Source organism: Tasmannia lanceolata, unplaced genomic scaffold (genome assembly GCF_043159265.1).
Source record: "Tasmannia lanceolata isolate RefF3 unplaced genomic scaffold, GAP_Taslan_0.1 ptg000006l, whole genome shotgun sequence".
In the NCBI taxonomy this organism is placed as follows: Eukaryota; Viridiplantae; Streptophyta; class Magnoliopsida; order Canellales; family Winteraceae; genus Tasmannia; species Tasmannia lanceolata.
The window spans coordinates 5,061,866-5,085,626 of record NW_027518683.1 but is presented as its reverse complement, the minus strand read 5'-3'; the positions used below and the strand labels follow the sequence as shown (position 1 = coordinate 5,085,626).

The following is a 23,761-nucleotide window of genomic DNA, read 5'->3' as shown; positions in this document are numbered from 1 at the left end:
AGTTTAGTCATCTAAGTTTATTAGCAATTAATTTTTTTTTTAATGTTTCAGTAAATAAAGAGGGCAAATGCTGGGGGACCGGGATGGTCGAAAACAAGCCAAGCAAAAAATAGGAAAAAACAAAAGTATCAAAACTCGAGGGATCAAAAGTCTCTAGACTTGGAGATGTGGGTTTGGTTTGGTTAACTAGATTATTTAACACTATTTTGAAGATTAAGAAGATGCCTGATGAGTGGAGGAAGAGTACATTAGTACCTATTTATAAGAATAAAGGGGATATTCAGAGTTGCATCAATTACCGGAGAATCAAGCTAATGAGTCACACCATGAAGCTTTGGGAGAGGGTAATTGCGCATAGATTAAGAGAAGAGACTAAGGTATCAGAGAATCAGTTTGGCTTCATGCCCGGACGATCGACTATGGAAGCTATTTTAATTAGGCGGTTAATGGAGAGATTTAGAGAAAATAAAAAGGACCTTCGTATGGTTTTCATTGATTTGGAGAAAGCGTATGATAGGGTTACCAGGAATGTTATGTGGTGGGTTCTTGAAAGGAAAAATGTGCATACTAAATATGTTGATGTGATTAAGGATATGTACGATGGAGCAGTAACTAGTGTCAGAACCACGGATGGCATGTCTAGTGAGTTTCCAATCACAGTAGGATTGCACCAAGGATCAGCTCTAAGCCCTTATCTTTTTACACTAGTTATGGATAAGCTTACGGAAGGGTTTCTAGGATGAGGTGCTGTGGTGTATGTTATTTGCAGATGACATAGTATTAATCGTAGGAGTAAATACTAAGTTAGAGTTATGGAGAACTACTTTGGAATCCAAAGCTTTTAGACTGAGTAGGACTAAGACAGAATATATGGAATGCGACTTTAGTAATGTAAGGAGGCGGGATGAGGATGTAGTAAATATGACTAGACAGGAGGTACCTAAGCGAGGGATATCTTTCGCTATCTTGGTTCAATGCTACATGAGGAAGAAGAGATTGAAGAGGATGTTAACCATAGAATAAGTGCAAGTTGGTTGAAGTGGAAGCTTGCCTCAGGAGTTCTTTGCGACAGTAAAATCCCTACCACAAGTTGAAGGGAAAGTTCTATAAGACAGCTGTGAGGCCAGCCATGCTGTACGACTCAGAATGTTGGGCCACCAAGAAGCAACATGTGCATAAGATGAGTGTAGCGGAGATGCGAATGCTTAGATGGTTGTGCGGCCACACAAGGTTAGATAGAATTAAAAATGAAGACATTCATAAAAAGGTGGGGGTGGCACCAATTGAGAAGAAGATGAGAGAGCACCACTTAAGATGGTTTGGGCATATCCAACGTAGGCCTTTGGATGCTCCGGTGAGAAGAGGCGACTCGTGCGAAATTGATGGAGTAAAAAGAGGTAGCGGCAGACCGAAAACAACTTGGGTAGAAACAGTGAGGAAAGACTTGATAGCTAGGAACATAACAGAGAACATGACCTTGGATAGGATAGAATGGAAGAAAACGATCCACGTAGAAGAACCCAACAAGAACCAGGATTAGAGCCGGATAGATTCCTTTCACATTCTTCATGAAATTTTTCTGAAGGATTCATTTGGCCGACCCCAACTAGTTTGGGACAAAGGCCTTGTTGAGTTGAGTTGAGTATAGCGGGCAAAACTAATCAACATCACTATTGGCAAAGTGCCCTACATGTTGGAAAGTCATTGGATAACCCTCGATATCAATCCAAAATCTCTTTGATCACATTGGCAGATCTCCATTGATAGTGCACCCCCTGCTTCATCCAAGGGATTGCGTCAAGGTCCCTGTAATCCGCCATGCGAATCCCAGCTAGCAAGGCATGTACTTCTAACCCGTTAGCATCTGTTCGACCTAGTGGGCCGAAAAAAACCCACTTGGTGGCACCATCCTTGTTGTGAGTAAGACTCCTCACGCTCGACAGGCATGGGTTCCCAATATGGGATCTGTCAAAGTACAACTTAACCAACCCAGTAGAAAGGGGCAACCACTTCGAGGGGTAGGTTTAGTGGACATGATCCTGCTCATGCAGACCTATACTGAAAGTAGTCTAATTGTGGATTCAGGCATAGCTCTAAAGTTTGGGAGGACTTCGGCCCAGTGCACAGTCGATTATAAAACTTGTTGTTGGTGGACATGATCCTGCTCATGCACATCTCTACTAAAAGTAGTCTAATTGTGGATTCAGGCGTAGCTCTAAAGTTTGGGAGGACTTCGGCCCAGTGCACAATCGATGATAAAACTTGTTGTTGGTGGTCATGATCCTACTCATGCACACCCGTACTTAAAGTAGTCTAATTGTGGATTCAGGCATAGCTCTAAAGTTTGGGAGGACTTCGGCCCACCCAGTGCACAATCGATGATAAAACTTCTTGTTGAATAGAGCAACTCTTCTTAGCCGATCCTTTGAAGACCCCCTATTCCTTTCTTTCCCATATAGCCCAAAGTGAAGTGATAAGGGCCAAGGACCACAAAATCTGGCCCCTCCGTGGCCCAAAGGGGCAAAAGTTCATTCCCCAAATAGATTTGTAATATGGTCTGGGAAAACCATGCTGTGCCAAAAAAGTTTAGGACAAAGGACCAAATCTCTTGGGCCATCCTACGAATGAAAATGTTGTCCGCCGTTTCTTCTACTAAAGGCACATGGCGCAGCAGGTGATGGATATTTTAGGCCCCACCGTACAATGTATATCCGTCACTGTCTTGAAGGTCGTCACATCTCATCACAGTCCCCGTCTTTGACCTTTTTAATAGGTGATGGATAGGTTAGACCCCAGAACTTGTCATTGTTTTATCATGGCCGGGGGGCAAAAATACATCTGACACCTACCAGTACAATAATCCAAACCATTTATATCGTTGCAAAGGCCGTGTGGGGCTAAATCGATCTGATTTGAATTCAATTTCCCTCTCAAGATTGAATGTAAACAGTAAAAGGCATTAATCAGAAAAACTGCTTAAAAGTATTTAAAAGCTAATATTGTTTTAATTTGTTAGTTCTCTCTTTTGTGCAAATGTAAAATCACAAACCGAGGGTAACTTCTTTGGCTCTTGTCCTTAATCTTACGTAAGTCCTCCTTCCAAGAATCTTCTGGGAAGGATTATCCTAACCTGTAATCTGGGTGGTTCAGAAATTAGAAAAATGTGGCACACCATTTGTTTTCCTCCTTGTAATGAGTGTGTTGACGTTGGCAGGGAGGTGCAGTGCAAAAATGGTGAGAAATGACTATTTATTTGAGGATTGGGATTTGGACTCGCACCATTTCTATGACCCATTCGATGATTAATGATTCTAATTCTCTGCTTTAGTCATTGAATGGACGCGCGAGAAATCACAGAAATAATAGTTTAAAACACCTAACCTTTACGCCTTCTCCAATAGCTTAAGCTTTTGGAGTAACTGGTTGTTGCATATGGTATCAAAGCAAATACCTAGGTTCAAACCTACTTAATAGCAAAATTCACATGCAATGGCTAAACCCAAAAGAGGAGCCACATATGTCACGTGTAGGCCAACCCTAAAAAAGAGGGGCCACATGTGAGGGGAGCGTTAAAGTACAAATTAAATAACGCCTTCTCCAAATGGAGTAACTGGTTGTTTCAGAGTATTAACACTTGTTACGTGCCTAATTGGGCCGAGTATTAACACTTGTTACGTGCCTAATTGGGCCGTAACACAAATAAACAAAAAGAAAATAGAAAAGAAGGGGAAAGAGGTTGATTCGAGGCAACCGGATCTTCTAGTGACTCAAATCAAGAGGAACCATGACTCTCCAAGAAACATAAGTTTCCTTTGCTGTAAATTTCTCTTCTCTTCTCATTTCATTGAATCAAAGAACTTAAATACAAGCACAAATGTGTGCCACATCACTAACTTCGTTGCCCACTTCCATAACCCACTACCCACAAACTCTAACCACTAACATGACACATAATGCAACTAACACCCACAACCTTACATAAGTAACTACCTAATAACTTCTTTGCAACTACAACACATACACTGAAAATAATTCTTAAAACTATTTTCCGCACTGCCACTGACTATTTATTTGAGGATTGGGATTTGGACTCGCACCATTTCTATGACCCATTCGATGATTAATGATTCTAATTCTCTGCTTTAGTCATTGAATGGACGGCGAGAAATCACAGAAATAATAGTTTAAAACACCTAACCTTTACGCCTTCTCCAATAGCTTAAGCTTTTGGAGTAACTGGTTGTTGCATATGGTATCAAAGCAAATACCTGGGTTCAAACCTACTTAATAGCAAAATTCACATGCAATGGCTAAACCCAAAAGAGGAGCCACATATGTCACGTGTAGGCTAACCCTAAAAAAGAGGGGCCACATGTGAGGGGAGCGTTAAAGTACAAAAGATTAAATAACGCCTTCTCCAAATGGAGTAACTGGTTGTTTCAGAGTATTAACACTTGTTACATGCCTAATTGGGCCGAGTATTAACACTTGTTACGTGCCTAATTGGGCCGTAACACAAATAAACAAAAAGAAAATAGAAAAGAGGGGGAAAGAGGTTGATTCGAGGTAACCGGATCTCCTAGTGGCTCAAATCAAGAGGAACCATGACTCTCCAAGAAACATAAGTTTCCTTTGCTGTAAATTTCTCTTCTCTTCTCATTTCATTGAATCAAAGAACTTAAATACAAGCACAAATGTGTGCCACATCACTAATTTCGTTGCCCACTTCCATAACCCACTACCCACAAAAGGCACAAGGCACATGGCGCAGCAGGTGATGGATATTTTAGGCCCCACCCTACAATGTATATCCGTCACCTTCTTGAAGGTCCTCACATCTCATCACAGTCAGTCTTTGGCCTTTTTAACAGGTGATGGATAGGTTAGACCCCAGAACTTGTGATTGTTTTATCATGATTGGACTGTGATTAGATCCTTGAACATCCTTGTTCTTTTCTACAAATTATTCAAGTAAATTTTCCATCATCTTACTGTATAAGATATTTCATGCAGAATGTTAGGTTCCTTGCCAATTTTCTTACGGAACCCGGGATTAGCATCAAAAGAAGCCAGGTGAGCACAAAACAATAACTGAGGCTCGAATGTCTTAAGAGATTATCTTTCTTCAGTTGTTTCTGTTTTCGTTTGTGCAGACCCGCATTAGTGCCAAAGCTCAGAGGAAGGTTGGTCGCATGATCAAGATAGCCCGAGCTTTTGGTTTGATGCCTTTCACTATGATGGTAACAATACAACTGTGGAAGATCTTGATGAGGATTACAAGTTTGATGATTATAATTACAATCGTATTCCAGTTGATACCAACGCAAAGGAGGACCCCGTTCTAGATTTATAATTCCTGCAAGTTGACAACTCATCACCTGAGAATAAATACTAAACAATCCATGGGTTTTGAGGTGAAAGCTGAAGGGTAGTTTTCTGGAATGGAAACTTTACTGGTAAAGCATTATATTCAATATGTGTAATGGTGGATTTGGAAACAGAGAAGGTTAAGATATGAAGATAAAAGATGGGAGAGAAGGTCAGACTTCTGAACTTTGATATTGTACAGAGGAGTACTGGCCCACCACCTTCATACTTATCTATCTGGTAGGCTCCACTTTGAACAGGCTATGGTACAAATACTGCACCAGAGGAGCATTCCTAACTTTCCTATTTACCATCAAATGTGAACTGTCCTCATCTTTGTTCTAATGATGTGCTTGTAGGCCACTGGTTGGATGCTTGGCCGCCATGAAAGTTTTTTCCATGGTGGGAGATGGATGAGGGTGGGGGAGGGAGAGAATTGAGAAGGCATAAGTGAGGAGAGGATGCGAAGCTACTGAAAAACAGCGAAAAAGCAGGCCTGGTTTTATTTTATCCTTGCTTTATATCCCCAAAGAACATCCCCAATAAGAGAATTCTATATATGCAGGGTAGCAAATCCCTGGGATTTATTCAATCTAAAATACTTCATATGCCTACTTTTGCAATAATCCAAACCATTTAGGATCAACTCCATAGTATGATCCTAACCCTCCAGCCTATAGAGAGGCTTCTATAATGTGCAGTACCTCTGTAGATCGGAGGGCTAGGATTATTATATGGAAATATTCTTCGGGTTACAGCCTAATTACGTTGTTGTCCAACAAATTAATGGTTTGGATCATCCTATGAAGTGGTCCCCACTGCATTCTTTTGTGCAAATGCAAAATCACAAACCGAGGGTAACTTCTTTGGCTCTTGTCCTTAATCTTACGTAAGTTCTCCTTCCAAGAATCTTCTGGGAACGATTATCCTAACCTGTAATCTGGGTGGTTCAGAAATTAGAAAAATGTGGCACACCATTTGTTTTCCTCCTTGTAATGAGTGTGTTGACGTTGGCAGGGAGGTGCAGTGCAAAAATGGTGTGAAATGACTATTTATTTGAGGATTGGGATTTGGACTCGCACCATTTCTATGACCCATTCGATGATTAATGATTCTAATTCTCTGCTTTAGTCATTGAATGGACAGCGAGAAATCACAGAAATAATAGTTTAAAACACCTAACCTTAACTCCTTCTCCAATAGCTTAAGGTACATGGCGCAGCAGGTGATGAATATTTTAGGCCCCACCCTACAATGTATATCCGTCACTGTCTTGCAGGTCCTCACATCTCATCACAGTCACCATCTTTGACCTTTTTAACAGGTGATAGATATGTTAGACCCCAGAACTCGTCATTGTTTTATCAAAAAAGTTTAGGACAAAGGACCAAATCTCTTGGGCCATCCTACAATGAATGAAAATGTGATCCGCCGTTTCTTCTACTAAAGGCACAAGGCATATGGCGCAGCAGGTGATGGATATTTTATGCCCCACCCTACAATGTATATCTGTCACTGTCTTGAAGGTCCTCACATCTCATCACAGTCAGTCTTTGGCCTTTTTAACAAGTGATGGATAGGTTAGACCCCAGAACTTGTCATTGTTTTATCATAATTGGACTGTGATTAGATCTTGGTCATCCATGTTCTTTTCTACAAAATATTCAAGTAAATTTTGCCATCATCTTACTGTAGATATTTCATGCAGAATGTTAGGTTCCTTGCCAATTTTCTTACGGAACCTGGGATTATGATCAAAAGAAGCCAGGTGAGCACAAAACAATAACTGAGGCTCGAATGTCTTAAGAGATTATCTTTCTTCAGTTGTTTCTGTTTTCGTTTGTGCAGACCTGCATTAGTGCCAAAGCTCAGAGGAAGGTTGGTCGCATGATCAAGATAGCCCGAGCTTTTGGTTTGATGCCTTTCACTATGATGGTAACAATACAACTGTGGCAGATCTTGATGAGGATTACAAGTTTGATGATTATGATTACACTCGTATTCCAGTTGATACCAACGCAAAGGAGGACCCCGTTCTAGATTTATAATTCCTGCAAGTTGACTACTCATCACCTTAGAATAAATACTAAACAATCCATGGGTTTTGAGGTGAAAGCTGAAGGGTAGTTTTCTGGAATGGAAACTTTACTGGTAAAGCATTATATTCAATATGTGTAATGGTGGATTTGGAAACAGAGAAGGTTAAGATATGAAGATAAACGATGGGAGAGAAGGTCAGACTTCTGAACTTTGATATTGTACAGAGGAGTACTGGCCCACGACCTGCATACTTATCTATCTGGTAGGCTCCACTTTGAACAGGCTATGGTCCAAATACTGCACCAGAGGAGCATTCCTAACTTTCCTATTTACCCATCAAATGTGAACTGTCCTCATCTTTGTTCTAATGATCTGCTTGTAGGCCACTGGTTGGATGCTTGGCCGCCATGAAAGTTTTTTCCATGGTGGGAGATGGATGAGGGTGAGGGAGGGAGAGAATTGAGAAGGCATAAGTGAGGAGAGGATGCAAAGCCGCTGAAAAACAGCGAAAAAGCAGGCCTGGTTTTATTTTATCCTTGCTTTATATCCCCAAAGAACATCCCCAATAAGAGAGTTATATACATGCAGGGTAGCAAATCTCTGGGATTTATTCAATCTAAAATTACATCATATGCCTACTTTGACAATAATCCAAACCATTTATCTTTTGGCCCATGATGTGAGTAGGTTGTATCCCATAAATCAACTCTATAGTATGATCCTAACCCTCCAGCCTATAGAGAGGCTTCTATAATGTGCAGTACCTCTGTAGGTCGGAGGGCTAGGATTATTATATGGAAATGATCTTCGGGTTACAGCCTAATTACGTTGTTGTCCAACAAATTAATGGTTTGCATCATCCTATGAAGTGGTCCCCACTGCATTTTTTAAAAAAAGTACCAGACTTCATGCTCCCACATCATATAATTTCTCTATTTACACGTAAGGATCGATTTTGATGGCTGAAGAGGCCTTGTGGGGCTAAATTTACTCTTTAGTCTCAAGATTGAATATACACACCATAAAAGACCTTAATCAGAAAAACTGCTTAAAAGAATTTAAAAGCTAATATTGTTTTAATTTGTTAGTTCTCTCTTTTGTGCAAATGCAAAATCACAAACCGAGGGTAACTTCTTTTGCTCTTGTCCATAATCTTACGTAAGTCCTCCTTCCAAGAATCTTCTGGGAAGGATTATCCTAACCTGTAATCTGGGTGGTTCAGAAATTAGAAAAATGGGGCACACCAGTTGTTTTCCTCCTTGTAATGACTGTGTTGACGTTGGCAGGGAGGTGCAGTGCAAAAATGGTGAGAAATGACTATTTATTTGAGGATTAGGGAGGTGCAGTGCAAAAATGGTGAGAAATGACTATTTATTTGAGGATTGGGATTTGGACTCGCACCATTTTTTTGGGTATGTATACGATGGAAGCTGGAAATATATGAGTGGGTAAGAGTATAAGTGGTGCCATTTCAAAAAAAAGAAAGAGTATAAGTGGGCACACTTGTTCTATGACCCATTAGATGATTAATGATTCTAATTCTCTGCTTTAGTCATTGAATGGGGTGAGAAATCAGAGAAATAATAGTTTAAAACACCTAACATTTACGTCTTCTCCAGTAGCTTAAGCTTTTGGAGTAACTGGTTGTTGCCTATGGTATCAGAGCAAATACTTGGGTTCAAACCTACTTGATAGCAAAATCCACATGCAATGGCTAAACCCAAAAGAGGGGGGCCAAGATTTTAGAAAGAGAATAGGAGATCCTTCCATATTTCTAGGTTTTAGAAATCTCAAGACGGGGGACAGATTGAACTTGAGATTTCTGAAACTTGGTTTTCTTATTTAAAATCCAAGATTCTAAAGAGAAACAAGGACTTTTTCTCTTGTCTCCCATCTACAATTTTGAAGAAATCCAAGATTTTAAAATCCGAGTATCTTACTCAGATTTTAGAAACCAGGTTTTTAGTTTGAAAACAGTGTAAAAGAGGGTTAGAAAAGAGGGCTTAAGACAAGAGAAGAAGCGGACCAGCCGTCGTTTTTGACTCATTTTGACTTCTCTCCCTTCTTTCCATCAGCATGAGAGTAGAAGATCCTCCCATTTTTCTGGTTTTAGAAATCTCAGGTTGTATGAGAGATTTTTAAAACCTGATTTTCTTGTTTAAAATCCAAGAAACGCTGCCAGGACAACACACAACAGCCTGATCATGAACCCTCTTTTACACTAATTTCAAACTAAAAACCTGATTTCTAAAATCCGCGTATCCAAACGGCCCCTTAGTGTTCGCTGGGTTGCACTGGAATGGTTGCTTGGTTAAAGCAAAAGGAATATACACTATTGTTGTGAAAACCAAGAAAATCGCCTAAGGGATAAGCTCTAAACGACAAGGCCTGTCTCTAAAAGAGAATCGCCTTATTGAGACATAGTGTGTCTCCTAGTGGGGGCTCTAGATGACTATTTCATTGCCCTTGCAATGATAAGGGTTCTAATATTTAAGGGTGTCTAAAAGACTAGGTTAGTCTACTAGGTAAAGAGGGGAGCGCTACTAGGACCGAGCAAGTCCCCTAAAAATGGGCTTAGGATAACTCCTTCATCCCCCTTAAAAAGAAAGGGATATCTAAGATTCAAAAGACATCTAAAAGAATGAACACTCTCCACCTAAAGAAGAGGGAAGAAGAAGATAGGGGGTACTACCATATCCTAGTAAGTCCCCCTAATGATGGGCTTGGGCTAACGCCTTCTTCGCCCTCTTATTAGGCATTTTTGCTCATATTTTGACAAAATTTTGCAAGGACCTTCTTGGGATCCTAACCTACCTTAGAGTGCAATATGGGACTCTAACTCACCTATTTGATAGGGTTTTCTAATCAAACCAAGTAATAAGGGTTCGATCAAAATGTGGTGTCTACAGTTACGTGCCTAATTGGGACGCAACACAAATAAACAAAAAGAAAATAGAAAAGAGGGGGAAAGAGGTTGATTCGAGGCAACCGGACCTCCTAGTGGCTCAAATCAATGGATCATCATTGTAAAAATAAGTGGTTGTCAACCCACCACCATAGATAAAATAAGTGGTTGTCAACCCACCGCCATAGATAAAATAAGAACCCTAGTTGTCTCCAAAACTCTCTCTCTCTCTCTATTTGAGAGATGGTGTCATTTGAAACGGCCACACCGAGTTATGGGTGTGATACATTTACTTTTGCCTCTGTTTTTTATTTTGAAAATCGACTATTACTCCAAAGCTGCTTATTAGACTCAAAATCAAACGCAATGTCGAGTACGATAAGGCCCTGTTCATTTTTTTATTATTTTAAGAATCGATTTTGAGTCCAGAACTGATTATTGAACTCAAAATTGAATTTAAAATTAATCATCAAATCACTCAATATCTGTTGAGAATCATTTAAAATTATGAACAACCCCTATAAGAAGCCGAAACAAAAGGGCATTCTCTTTAATTTTCCTTATTAATCGCTTTTTGATAGAACTAATACTAATAAATCCAAGAAAATGGCTATGATCATTTCTTTGTTCCCGATTTAGAGAAAAATTTACCTAAGGGCACGTTTGGCTACCATGAAATCAAAGTATCCAAATGGCCCAGTGTTATCTATGTTTAAATAAGTTGGTAATGAAGCTGTGGAAGTGGAAATAAGAGCTTTCATAAACAAATTGGCAATAAAATGCATATAACAGGGGGTTTAGTGTATGAATCACAACTAGAGAATAGAAATTACAAGAGAATGAAAATGGGAAATCATGGAGGAGATGTGAGATTTCATTCGAATATTGAATCTGTGAACATATAAAACCAGATTTACAAGAGAATTTCTTCAATGGAAGATTACAACAAATATTCAAGCGGTAAAAAAAAAAGGGCCCAGAGAGAGAGAGAGCCGGGCGGGAACGGGGCGTGCAGGGTGCTCCTTGTTACGTGCTTATTTGGGTCCCACCTTGGCTGAAATAAGTTAGTTGAGATATTTGTTATTTTGAAATTTGCTTTGTAGTTATTGAATTAGTTAGGAGTCTTAGAAATAAGGCTTATCTAGATTAGGGATTTTTAATAAATAACTTGTACGCAGCCTTTCTTTATTCAATGAAGAAATTTATCCCCAAATTTGTGTTTTTGCACAGAAAGGAGGAACGACTCTTCCCTCGAAGTGGGTCAAGAGGCTGATCTTCCCTCTAAGAAGATCAAATCCGTTACGAACCGATTTAGGTTCGTAACAATTCGTATCAGAGCAGCCGGTCCTGCTCCATGGATACATTAATGGAGATTTTAGATTCCCTGCGCAATGATTTTCAGAAGATGAAAGTTTCTGTTTCAAGAATGATAGAAGAGCAACGGCGATTTGCGAAAAGCCTCGACAAAATCAGCATGTTGATCAAGGAAATGCGCGAAGATGAAAGAAAGTTCAAAAGAAGAAACGGCGAAATAAGAAAGGAGGAGAAAAGAAGAATAGAGAAAGAAAGCAGATATTAGAAAAGGCAAAGAAGATACAAAAGAGAGGTCATCACCGAAGAATACACCGTTCATCTTCCCCTCAATCTGTCCTACGTAATCGAAAAGACTCTCATCCACGGCCATTCGTTTGTTATCATCTAAATTATTCCAAGAACACGTACCGAAGGATCTTTGATGAACGACACAATGAGATCGGTTGGAAGATGGAGTTGTTTCAACCATTGATTTCAACTATATTTTTCGTGAAGATGATGCCCACTAAGATTTGGGACCCCGGCGGAAGAAATTATCTTCTCCAATGATTCAACCTTGAGGACAAGGTTGATTTCAAGGGGGGAGGAATGTTACGTGCTTATTTGGGTCCCACCTTGGCTAAAATAAGTTAGTTGAGATATTTGTTATTTTGAAATTTGCTTTGTAGTTATTTAATTAGTTAGGAGTCTTAGAGATAAGGCTTATCTAGATTATGAATTTTTAATAAATAACTTGTACGCAGCCTTTCTTAATTCAATGAAGAAATTTGTCCCCAAATTTGTGTTTTTGCACAGAAAGGAGGAACGACCCTTCCCTCGAAGTGGGTCAAGAGGCTGATCTTCCCTCTAAGAAGATCAAATCCGTTACGAACTGATTTAGGTTCGTAACACTCCTCTTCCCCTTGCAACACAATCCATCTCTCTCTGGTTCTCTCTAGGGCTGCGTGGATGTAGAGAGTTATTTTTCATGGAAAACGAATTTTCCAGTGTTTGGTTGTCTCATTTCCCATGAAATTATTTTTCCGAAGAATAAAAGAAATTTCTTATTTTCCAGGAACTTACAAATCAGCTAGCTAACCTTGGAATATTTTTGAATTTTATTAGAAATGTTTAATTTTTTTTTTTTTTTTTTTTTGCAGTATTCTTTGCTTTCCCATTGTTTGTTCCACGCTAAATAGGAATGCTAGATTCACAGGCGCCCTTGCCCTACCAGTCAAATTCCATTAAATACGGTTATGATCTTAATTTTCCATGCCATCTGTAATGAAATTTGACCAATAAAGGCGCCCTTTGCCCCCTTTTTTGCAAGGGCACCTGTAAATCTAGCATTCCCTCACACTTAAATGCTTAACCTTTTTTCTTTTTTTTTGAATGGCGTGAAAATGCTAAACTTGTATCACTGCAGTTCAAGTTTTATCTATAGGGACCTTACAATCTATAATGAGACCTAAATAACCCATAACCACATAACATAAGAAAAAATAAAATAAAAACCGTAGGGCTCTGTTCACTTGTTTTCTAGCAGCAGGAAAAGAAACTGTGAGAAAATTCATTTTGTGAGAAAATTCCGTTGTTCACTTGGCCGAGAAAGGAAACGAAAGTATGCAGGCAAAGTGGTTTTCTCAGGAAAGTGCAAGAAAGTTCGTTTTCCACGTCATTATTTATATTTTCCACTTGTGTAATTATGCTTTCCCGAGAAAACAAGTGAACGGCGGAAAATGTCAAATCATGTCCAATCACGGGAAAATTTGGCTTACTTTCTTCTCCTTTCTTTTCTCAAGAAGGCAAGTGAACAGAGCCTAGGAGAAAAGTTGGTAAGAACTGTTTTATTTGCATTCCAAACATGGCCGGGGGGCAAAAATACATCTGACACCTACCAGTACAATAATCCAAACCATTTATATCGTTGCAGAGGCCGTGTGGGGCTAAATCGATCTGATTTGAATTCAATTTCCCTCTCAAGATTGAATGTAAACAGTAAAAGGCATTAATCAGAAAAACTGCTTAAAAGTATTTAAAAGCTAATATTGTTTTAATTTGTTAGTTCTCTCTTTTGTGCAAATGTAAAATCACAAACCGAGGGTAACTTCTTTGGCTCTTGTCCTTAATCTTACGTAAGTCCTCCTTCCAAGAATCTTCTGGGAAGGATTATCCTAACCTGTAATCTGGGTGGTTCAGAAATTAGAAAAATGTGGCACACCATTTGTTTTCCTCCTTGTAATGACTGTGTTGACGTTGGCAGGGAGGTTCAGTGCAAAAATGGTGAGAAATGACTATTTATTTGAGGATTGGGATTTGGACTCGCACCATTTTTTTGGGTATGTATACGATGGAAGCTAGGAAATATATGAGCGGGTAAGAGTATAAGTGGGCACACTTGTTCTATCACCCATTAGATGATTAATTATTCTAATTCTCTGCTTTAGTCATTGAAAGGACGGTGAGAAATCAGAGAAATAATAGTTTAAAACACCTAACCTTTACGTCTTCTACAATAGCTTAAGCTTTTGGATAGTATTAACACTTGTTACGTGCCTAATTGGGCCGTAACACAAATAAACAACAAGAAAATAGAAAAGAGGGGGAAAGACGTTGATTCGAGGCAACCGGATCTCCTAGTGGCTCAAATCAAGAGGAACCATGACTCTCCAAGAAACATAAGTTTCCTTTGCACTAAATTTCTCTTCTCTTCTCATTCCTAATGACTCTAACCAGGAGATTGCATCATGGTATAATGGCTCTCCTAGACGTGTCTCAATATTTTAAGGTTTTTTTCTCGTATAATGGCTCTTTGTTAGGGTTTATTCTCCTTGATCATTGCCCTTCATTTTGTTAGAGGATTTTGTGATATCAATTTAGGCAAGGAATCCACGTCTTGCTTTTCGATTTTTATCTTTTTTTTTCTATTGACTTCTTGCTGGCCTCCTTTTTTTTCATGGAAAATGAATTTTTCAGTGTTTGGTTTTCTCATTCCCATGAAATTATTTTTTCCAAAAAAAAAAAAAAAAATTTCCCCATTTTCATGGAAATTATTACAAAACAGCTAACATTGGAATATTTATTCAAAGTGAAAAGATTAAAAAAATAAAGATTTTTTTTTCAAAAATAAAGATTTTTCCTTGTTTTCCAAGAAATTTACAAGTCAGCTAACATTGGAATATTTATTCACCGTGAAAAAATTACAAAGTAGAGGACCCCCACTCCCTCACCAAACTCTCTCGGGCTGCTTGGATGTATGGAAATATTTTTCTTTACACAAATATTTTCTGGTGTTTGGTTTGCTCCTTTTCCATAGAATTGTTTTTTCCAAAAATAAAGAATTTTCTTTGTTGTCAAGGAAAGTCTCTCTCTCTCTCTCTCTCTCTCTGGGTGTTTGTAGTAAGTAGGGAAATATTTTTCATGAAAGACATATTTTCCAGAGTTTGGATTCCTCATTTTCTATGGAATTGTTTTTCCCAAAAAAAAGAAAAGAATTTTACTTCTTTTCAAAAAAATTACACAAATCAGCTAACCTTGGAATATTTATTCTCCCTGGAAATTTTTTAAAGCAGAGACTTCTTTTGCATCTCTAACTACAATTCTACACCTAAGACGCTCCTCTAACAGTTATTTTTTGGAACGTTATACAAAAGAGAGCCTAATAAAAGAGATCCATTAGGTCGAACGTTATACAAAAGAGAGCCTAATAAAAGAGATCCATTAGGCTCTGTTCACTTGCGTTCCCGCGAAAGCAAATCCCTGAAAAACAGCCTCTTTTTTCCTTGACAAGACAGAATTCTGGTGTTCACTTGCTTTCCTAAGAAAGTAATAAGCCTAGGTGGAAAATGTCAAATAATGACATGGAAATTGCCAAAAATGATGTGGAAAATTCTCTTTGCTCACAAGTGTGGGAAACCAAATCCCACTATTTTGGTCAGATTTGCTTTCCCGGAAAAACAAGTGAAAAAAGGTGGGCAAGCAGTTTCTCAGGAAACAAATAGTTTAGACCGTTAGACACGAGGGTACAACACATTGCTCCTCCCTCGCCACGTGGTTTCTATTTCCATTTTCCACCGTTAAGCACGTGCCTAGTTTTAGACCGTTGGAGGTGGGGGCACAAAACAAATATCACTCCCTCTCCAAGCAGTTTCTATTTCCATTTTGGACCCTCTCTCTCTCTCTCTCTCTCTCTCTCTCTCCGCCTCAATCCCATCTTCCCATCGCTCCATTTGAAATTCAAAACCCTAATTCCTTTCCGATTCTCGATTCTTCGCCGATCGTCCTAGTTTTGTGCTGTAGCCGATTTGGTTGTAGGGTATCTGGTTGAGGGTGGTTGAGGGCTTTACCTGGAGCATAAATTCTGCAAAAAACATACGGAGAAGGGTTCGATTTTGAAAACTTTTTAGGGCTTCTGGGCAACGAGGTTCGAATTGGATTTAAGTTTTATTTCGCCTGGGCAGAAAAGGGGAGCGATCAAGCAAAAGCAAATAATCCCTTGAGTTTGGGGGATCTGCTTCGATTGTGAAAAGTTTTTAGGGTTTTTGAGCAATGAGGTTCGAATTGGATTTAAGGTTTATTTCTCCATGGATACTGGGTAGAGATTGGGGGATCTTGATTCTTGCAAATGGCCACAAGAATAGTTGAATCCCACAAGAATAATCGGGATTCACGAGCGGCTCTTCTTCTACATTAGTCTCGCCAAAGTAGGTTCTCTTTCTCTCTAATTCCCTTTGTAGAAATTAGGGTTTCTGCAGAACATTTTCTTTTTTTTCTTGATTCCTACTTTCCCTGAATCTTGGCTAATTCGGTGTTACAATTTCTTTTTGTGACCTATTATATAATCTATCTTGTAAATTGCTGCGAATTTTGATTTGTTATTTTTTTCATATAATCTTCTCCTAAATTAGGGTAAATAATTTTAAGACTTTTTAAGCTTTCTTGATTGATATTTCGAGTATAATTGTCTGTTTTTGAGTTTTGAAAGGGAGATTGTAACTTCTCTTTATCTCTAATTCCCTTTTAGAATTAGGGTTCTTAACCATTCAAAAAAAAAAAAAAGGGTTTCCTAACCCTAATTCCCTTTCAGAAATTAGGGTTTCCTCAGCATAGATGTTGCCTTTTCTTGATTCCTTCTTTCTTTGAATCATGGCTAATCTGTGTTATAATTACATTCTCGAGACTAATTATATAATCTTTATCGTAAATTGGTTCGATTTTTTATTTTTTATTTTTTATGTTCCTGGGTAAGTAATTCGAGGACTGTTTTAAGCTTTCTTTTCCTGGAAATGATGGAAGAAAATGTTCTTGATAGATATTACAAGTATAATCGTCTAGATTCGTTCTTACTACAACAAACCTAGATTTCTTAGATTTGTTTCTGGATTGATGGAAGGTAGAAAATGTATTGTTTTTTTTTTTTTTTTCCTATTTGGATTTTATCGGTCCATAGCAAATGATTTGATGTGATTTTAGTTTAGGGTTTCAATTTGTTTTTCATCGTGTCGATTCTAAATTACGGCTTCCAAACCTGGTTGTGTTGGGTCTCTGATTTCTGTTTCTCATATATCTTTATTTCACTTAAGTTGGGTCTTGTAACTAGAGGCTAGTCTGGTTCTCCAGTTTTTAAATTTTGCTGTTTTCTTCTTTATGAATTGATTTTTCTTTCTGTTGATTAGGGTTTTGAGTTGGACGTTGTTATTAATTATGGTTTTATGTGATTTTCAGACGGAATTTGAAGATGGCCAGTGGGCTTAGTGAATCTGCAAGCTAACCCCACGCCAAAGATCTTCTTGCCTCGGGTGTACAAATGGCTCCATCTTCATGTACATTCACAAGAATGCCCGGTCTGTAAAGCAATATTCTTCTTTGACTCCTACTCAAGTAAGAGTATCAGATTCTTCTTTGACTGCTGTTGTTTTTTATTGGTATTTTCACAATCATTGCTTCTTTTATTTCGTTGGTAATGTGGTTGTTGAAACTTGAAACTTGTATGGTAATGCGTTTGTAAATTTCATAAGGAAAATGATATCAGCACAACCATGTTTTAATAGTTGCATAGTCCAGCTTGTCTTTTCTCTTTAAACGGGGTTTTGAGAGCTTTTTGGGAACTGTAGTAACATTTTGACAGCTCTTTAAATACTAAAAGACAAAATGCTTTAGTGGAAATATTATAACATGGTAATACTTCTACTGATATTATTTCCCTTTTCATAAACTCCATTCTTAGGTTTAGTTTTAATTACTGTTAAGAAATTTCATGGTGATTGCTCTGCCCTTTGTTTCTAGGATGTGCCATCTGGGGATCATTATCATCTGATGTCAACTGAATGTTTTCTTAAACGGCATGCAGTATGTTCTCTTTATTTTGAACCTTCACTCTATGTCAAGTGATGGTGATCATGTACCAATACGATATTTTTTGCTGTTTGAATGATATTTTTCTCTTTGAATATTCTAGCATGCTGGTAGACTAGTAAAGATCCAATGTATGTTCCATATTGTTTAGTAGCATAATGGCATTTATAGCATTGGTTTTGGAGGTGTTTTATAGTTTTTCACTTTTTCCTCCAATTGTAGGCACAAACACAAGATATGATGATCACTATAGTCAATGCCATTCACCAAGTCACCTCCATGAAATTTGGGCATTTGGCTGCTAAGCTTTGGATGCTTTGCTAGGGTTTTAGGCCATTGCCAGTTGGATGATGCCAACTGGGTCGCTCTTGTGTTTAGAATAATCTCTATTAATTTACAATTTTACATGTCAATTTGAAGCTATAAACTTTTGTAATTAGTCTAATTGGTTATAATTAGCAAAAGGTGGGTATAATTTACTCTTTAGTACGAGAAGCAATGAAAACACGCTGAATTTCAATGCCACTGATGTGAACTGTTCCTATTAAACATTTATAGCTATTAGTTGAGAATGATGAGTAATGACTAACAACACTAAGCATTAACATTTGCATGCTTGTTTGAGAACTGAGTGGTTAATGCTTGTTTTAGAACTGAACGTATTAAACATTTATAGCTATTAGTTTGAGAATGAGGAGTAATGACTAACAACACTAAGCATTAACATTTGCATGCTTGTTTGAGAACTGAGCGGTTAATGCTTGTTTTAGAACTGAACGTATTAAACATTTATAGCTATTAGTTTGAGAATGAGGAGTAATGTCTAGCCTGATAAGCATTACCATTTGCATGCTTGTTTTTTGTACAAGAACTAAATGGGCGGAAAAAAAGTATCTAGGGTTGACTTCTTGCAGTGCTAATCACTATTCATTGTGAGGGGTATACTGCAAGATGCATTCATGCTGAAAGCTCACGCCCTTATTAGTATAGGCTTACTGATAGGGGTATCGAGACTAACACGGTAAAAATTAACATTTGCATGCTTGTTTGAGAATTTAACGTTTAATTCTTGTTTGAGAATTGAACGTATTAAACAAAGGCTATTAGTTTGAGAATGAAGAGCATTAACAATGACTACCCTGATAAGCATTAGCATTTGCATGCTTGTTTGTTGGTACAAGAACTAAATGTGTGAAAAAATGTATCTAGGGTTGACTTCTTGCAGTAGTAATCACTATTCGTTGTGTGTGTGTGTGTGGTTTAAGATTTTTTTTTGTAGGTTACCTGCGATCAAACCTGAGACCTCAAGGTTGAGGAACAGATGCTCAACCATTGAGCTACAGGCCCAATCCCAAGGAAAGTTAAAGTTGCTAGGCAAAAGACATACTTTCTGTGATAGGAAGGAGGAGCCTTCTATTCGTAATAGATATTATTGATAGAGCGATATGCTCATGGAATGAGGAACCCGATGGCCTTCTATTCGTAGTAGATATTATTAATAGAGCGATATGCTCATGGGATGAGGAACCCGATGGCCTATCTTATTCAGTCTATGTTGATCTTTCACCCCTTCCCTAAACAGATGCCATGCCCTACCTGATATATTACATATCATTCCACTAGCCCGAGAATGGGATGACTTTGATGGCCTAGCCTATTCGGTCGAGTGGATTTCATATGCAATTGCTGCTTCCTGAGGACGACGTTGATTCCCTACCTGACCGTCAAGTGGACAGGAGTTTCTCGACTGCAATTCCCACGAGCAATAAATAAACTCATGGATTTGAACTCATTGTATGCTGATCTCCATGCCATGTAAACGGATGCCCTACCTAATCCATTTCAAATCATGCCTCTAGCTGGGCTTGAATCCTCGTAACTTGAAGCAACTCATTGAACTACCGTCAAGTAGTTCAATCGAGTGGACAGGAGTTCCTCGACTGTAATTCCCATGAGCAATATGGTCATGGATTTGAACTCATTGTATGTTGGGCTCACCCATGCCGTAAACGGATGCCCTACCTAATCCATTTCGAATCATGCCACTAGCTGGGCTTGAATCCTCGTAACCTGAAGCAACTCATTGACAGGAGTTCCTCGAGTGTAATTCCAATGAGCAATATGCTCATGGATTTGAACTCATTGTATGTTGATCTCACCCATGCTGTAAACGGATATGCCCTACCTATTCCATTTCAAATCATGCCACTAGCTGGGCTTGATTCCTCGTAATTTGAATCAACTCATTGAACTACCGTCAACTAGGTAGGAGTTTCTCAACTCTAATCCCTGCAAAAAATTAGGCCAATGAGAAACATTTTTGCATATAAGATGCTCCAATTGTTTTTTCTCTTTGATTTCCCCCCTCAACTACTTTGAGATGATGGGTCGTGCAACAGAAAGGTCCATGGTTTATGTTTTTAACTATTTTAAATGTAACATTTTACTTTATAATTTTTAGGGTTTTGTGGTGCCGGTGCCTGCAATTTAGGGTACATGGTTTATATTTTTAACTATTTTAAATGTAACATTTTACTTTATAATTTTTAGGGTTTTGTGGTGCCGGTGCCTGCAATTTATTACTTTTAGAATTTTATTTTTCATTTACATTTGTTACTTATTTAATTATTTGTTGTTTTTCTAGTTTCTTTATTTTTTTATTGTTTAATATTTATTAAATATGTGATTTTCATATTTTTTGAATTCCAATTCTTTTAGATTTTCTGATTTGTAGTTTTTTTATTAGTATTCCAAATTTTAGAATAATTTTTGGTCTGTTTTTTTTATAATTAATCGCTTGGCTTCCTCAGGGCCTTGTGAAGCTTATAGCTTGCTTTAGCAGCCACGTGATGATTCAAGTTCGTGTGGTAGGTGTAGAATTCAGTTCACTAATTGTGAAACGGTTAATTACTCGCATTTGCTGCATACTTGTGTTGCTTTTAGACCTTTTGATTTTGTTGTTTTTTTATTAGTATTCCAAATTTTATAATAATTTTGGGTTTCTTTTTTATATTTTGTCACTCCTTTTGTTTTTTAAATTTATCTTATCTAATTATAACGCTTTTAGACCTTTTAAATTTATCTTCTCTAATTATAACATTTTGATGGTAATTTTAATATTTTTTGTGTTTTGTATTTTGTATTTTAATTGTTTATTATTATTTGTGCTTCTTTGCATTTGAAATTATTGGTTAGTTTTTTGCTTTTGGTTAGTTTTTTGCTATTGATATTTTCATGATTAAGAGTTTTACTTTTATGTTTTTATTGTTTTATAGAGTAATTTTAATTGTTTCTTTATTATTTTTATGACATTTGAAATTTATTGATACTTTTTTTTTTTTTGGTATTTTCATGTTTAAGTGTTTTTACTCTTATGTTACTTGTTATGGTTTTATTTTGTTTTTTATATTTTCATACTTAAGTGTTTTTAATTTTTTAATTTTATGTTGTTATTATTTTGTGTTTTTATATTTTCATATTGAAGTGTTTCTTTTACTTTATGTTTCTTTATTATTGTTATTATATTCTATTTTCATTTTGGAAGGTTCTTTATAACCCAATTAGATTCATAATTTTTCCTTTTTTACTAGTTTTATATTTTTTCTATGTTTAATCTATTTCTTTAAAATTTTACTCTATTATTTTATTTTCTATTACCATTGAAAAAACAATTTAAATTTTTTACTTATTTTTGTACTTTTAAATTTTATTTTTTGATTACCATTTGTTGCTTTGTGTTTATAATTACTATTTTATTTTTTTTAATAATTTTAGAATCTTCCTATTTTTTTTTCAGATTTTAATTTTATTAGTTTAAATTTTGAGAGTTTGGTATTTTTGTACTTATAAAATTTTATTCTTCTTTTACATTCGTTTTACTACACTTCACACTTCGATTTTAATCTATTTCATTTTATTCACACTTCGATTTTGCGATGTTTCTAGAATTTTTTCTAAATGATTTGTTTTTTTTATATTTTGTGTTCTACTAATAATATATTCATTTTATGTTTTCTTGGAAGGTTTTTAACATGTATTTCTTCAATTCTGTTTCAACTTATGTTTTATTGGAGGGGGGGGGGGGGTTATTGACGATTTTTTATGTTTTTTTCTGGACTGTTATTAATGGTTGTTTCTTTTAAATATATTTCTTATGTGTTTCATTCTATTTGATCATTCAGGAGATTATGTGACAATGCAAAAAACACAAACGAGCAATAAAATATTAATATCAAGAATTATTATAAAGTATGAATAATAACAAAACTGCAAAAGTAAAAAAATTAAAAGTATAGTAAAAAGGGGATGCATAATATTGAAAGTTATAATAATGTAAGAAGTATGAAAAACTGAAAACGATGCACAAAAATAGTTAAAATTCTAATAAAAATTACAATTAAATAAGACAAAAAACACAAATGCGTAACAGACGAAGACCCAAAAATTGTTATAAAATTTTGAATACAAATTAAACATGAAAATAAAAAATGTAAAAGTATCATAAAAAGGATACTTAATTTAGAAAATTTAAATTTAAAATTATGAAAAAATGAAAATTGGCAAAATAATTTTTTTTTTAATTTTCTCAGAATTTTAATTTTTAATTTTTAAACTTTTAAATTTTATTTCTAACCTCTATGAATGGTGTAAACTTTACATTCTTTTTAGTTATGTTTTTAGTTCATAATTTTTTTTGATGTTTTAACAATTATTACAAGATAGCAAATATAATAAAGAAATAAAATTTAATAAAAGCAGTTGATACTTAAACTAATAATATTAAAATTAAAGACTAAAAGACTTAACCAAACAAACATAGACGAAATATGTTTGTTAACTAGATCATATTTCTTTTATGTTTGGTTAAGTTTTTACGTTTTTACTTTTAATATCATTAGTTTTTTTTAAATTGTTTTTCCTAAATTTTATGTTTATATTACATTTGCTATTTGTAATAGTTATAAAAATATCCCTTGAAATCATGAAATAAAAAAGTAACTAAAAATAATGTAAAATTTGATGCCATTCATAGAAGTTAAAAATAGAATTTAAAAGCAAAATAATTAGAATTTAAGATTATGAAAAAATTAGAGTATTTTATTTTGTTTAGTTTCATTATTCACTAAATGTATGATTTTCATACTTTTAAATTCCAACTAATCTATATGTGTTTTTGAAGATGTCCAACTATCTATATTATTTCCCCCCTTTACGTTACTCTTAGAATTTTTATTTGGGAGATGATATTTTCACCCCTCTTGCATTACGTGCACACCCCCCTTATAACCTGATTTGACGTGAAAAGTGGGCAACTTTATGTCAAATCACGTTATAGGGGGGGGGGGGGGCGTGAAAATATCATCACCCTTTTTATTTTTGTAGTCTTATTAGTATTCAAAATTTTATTGAGTCTTATTTTCACATTATAATGTTTTAGCAAAATTATAAAAAAATGTGCTTTCTTTTCTATTCCACAGGGGGGTGCAAGTACTGCAAGGGGGGGGGGTGAAAATATCATCACCCTTTTTATTTTTGTAGTCTTATTAGTATTCAAAATTTTATAATGACTTTTGAGTCTTATTTTCACATTATAATGTTTTAGCAAAATTATAAAAAATGTGCTTTCTTTTCTATTCCACACATTCTTCTGAATGATAAAATACTCAAAAGTTTTAATTATAATGTTTTGATTGAAGATACTCTAGGAATTATTGCGACTTTTTTTTTGCGATTTTTATATGTTTTTTTCAAGTATATTTTGGTTGCTCGTTTTTTTACTTTGTCTTATCTAATTATGACATT

General features: G+C 36.3%; 2 protein-coding genes across 13 annotated transcripts in view; both read left to right on the top strand.

Moving 5' to 3' along the window:
• The window catches only part of LOC143879386 (uncharacterized), a 29,306-nt gene extending 23,325 nt beyond the window's left edge, over positions 1-5,981 (top strand). For 2 of the 3 annotated variants that reach the window (XR_013251242.1, XR_013251241.1), the window contains 3 exons: positions 5,014-5,073; positions 5,154-5,607; positions 5,727-5,981. Coding sequence is in view for 1 of the 3 variants with exons in the window: in XM_077381744.1 (XP_077237859.1) it covers positions 5,014-5,073; positions 5,154-5,345 (252 nt within the window). In the remaining 2 variants the exon portion in view is untranslated. The other variant, XM_077381744.1, reaches the window with a different exon arrangement.
• A 9,788-nt stretch (positions 5,982-15,769) lies between these two features.
• Positions 15,770-23,761, top strand: part of LOC143879388 (uncharacterized) — a 29,005-nt gene continuing 21,013 nt past the window's right edge. For 7 of the 10 annotated variants that reach the window (XR_013251246.1, XR_013251251.1, XR_013251250.1 and 4 more), the window contains exons 1-3: positions 15,770-16,308; positions 17,330-17,485; positions 17,891-17,953. The gene's annotated coding sequence lies outside the window, so the exon portion shown is untranslated. The remainder of the gene's footprint in view (positions 16,309-17,329; positions 17,486-17,890; positions 17,954-23,761) is intronic. The other 3 variants (XR_013251247.1, XR_013251244.1, XR_013251249.1) reach the window with 1 other exon arrangement.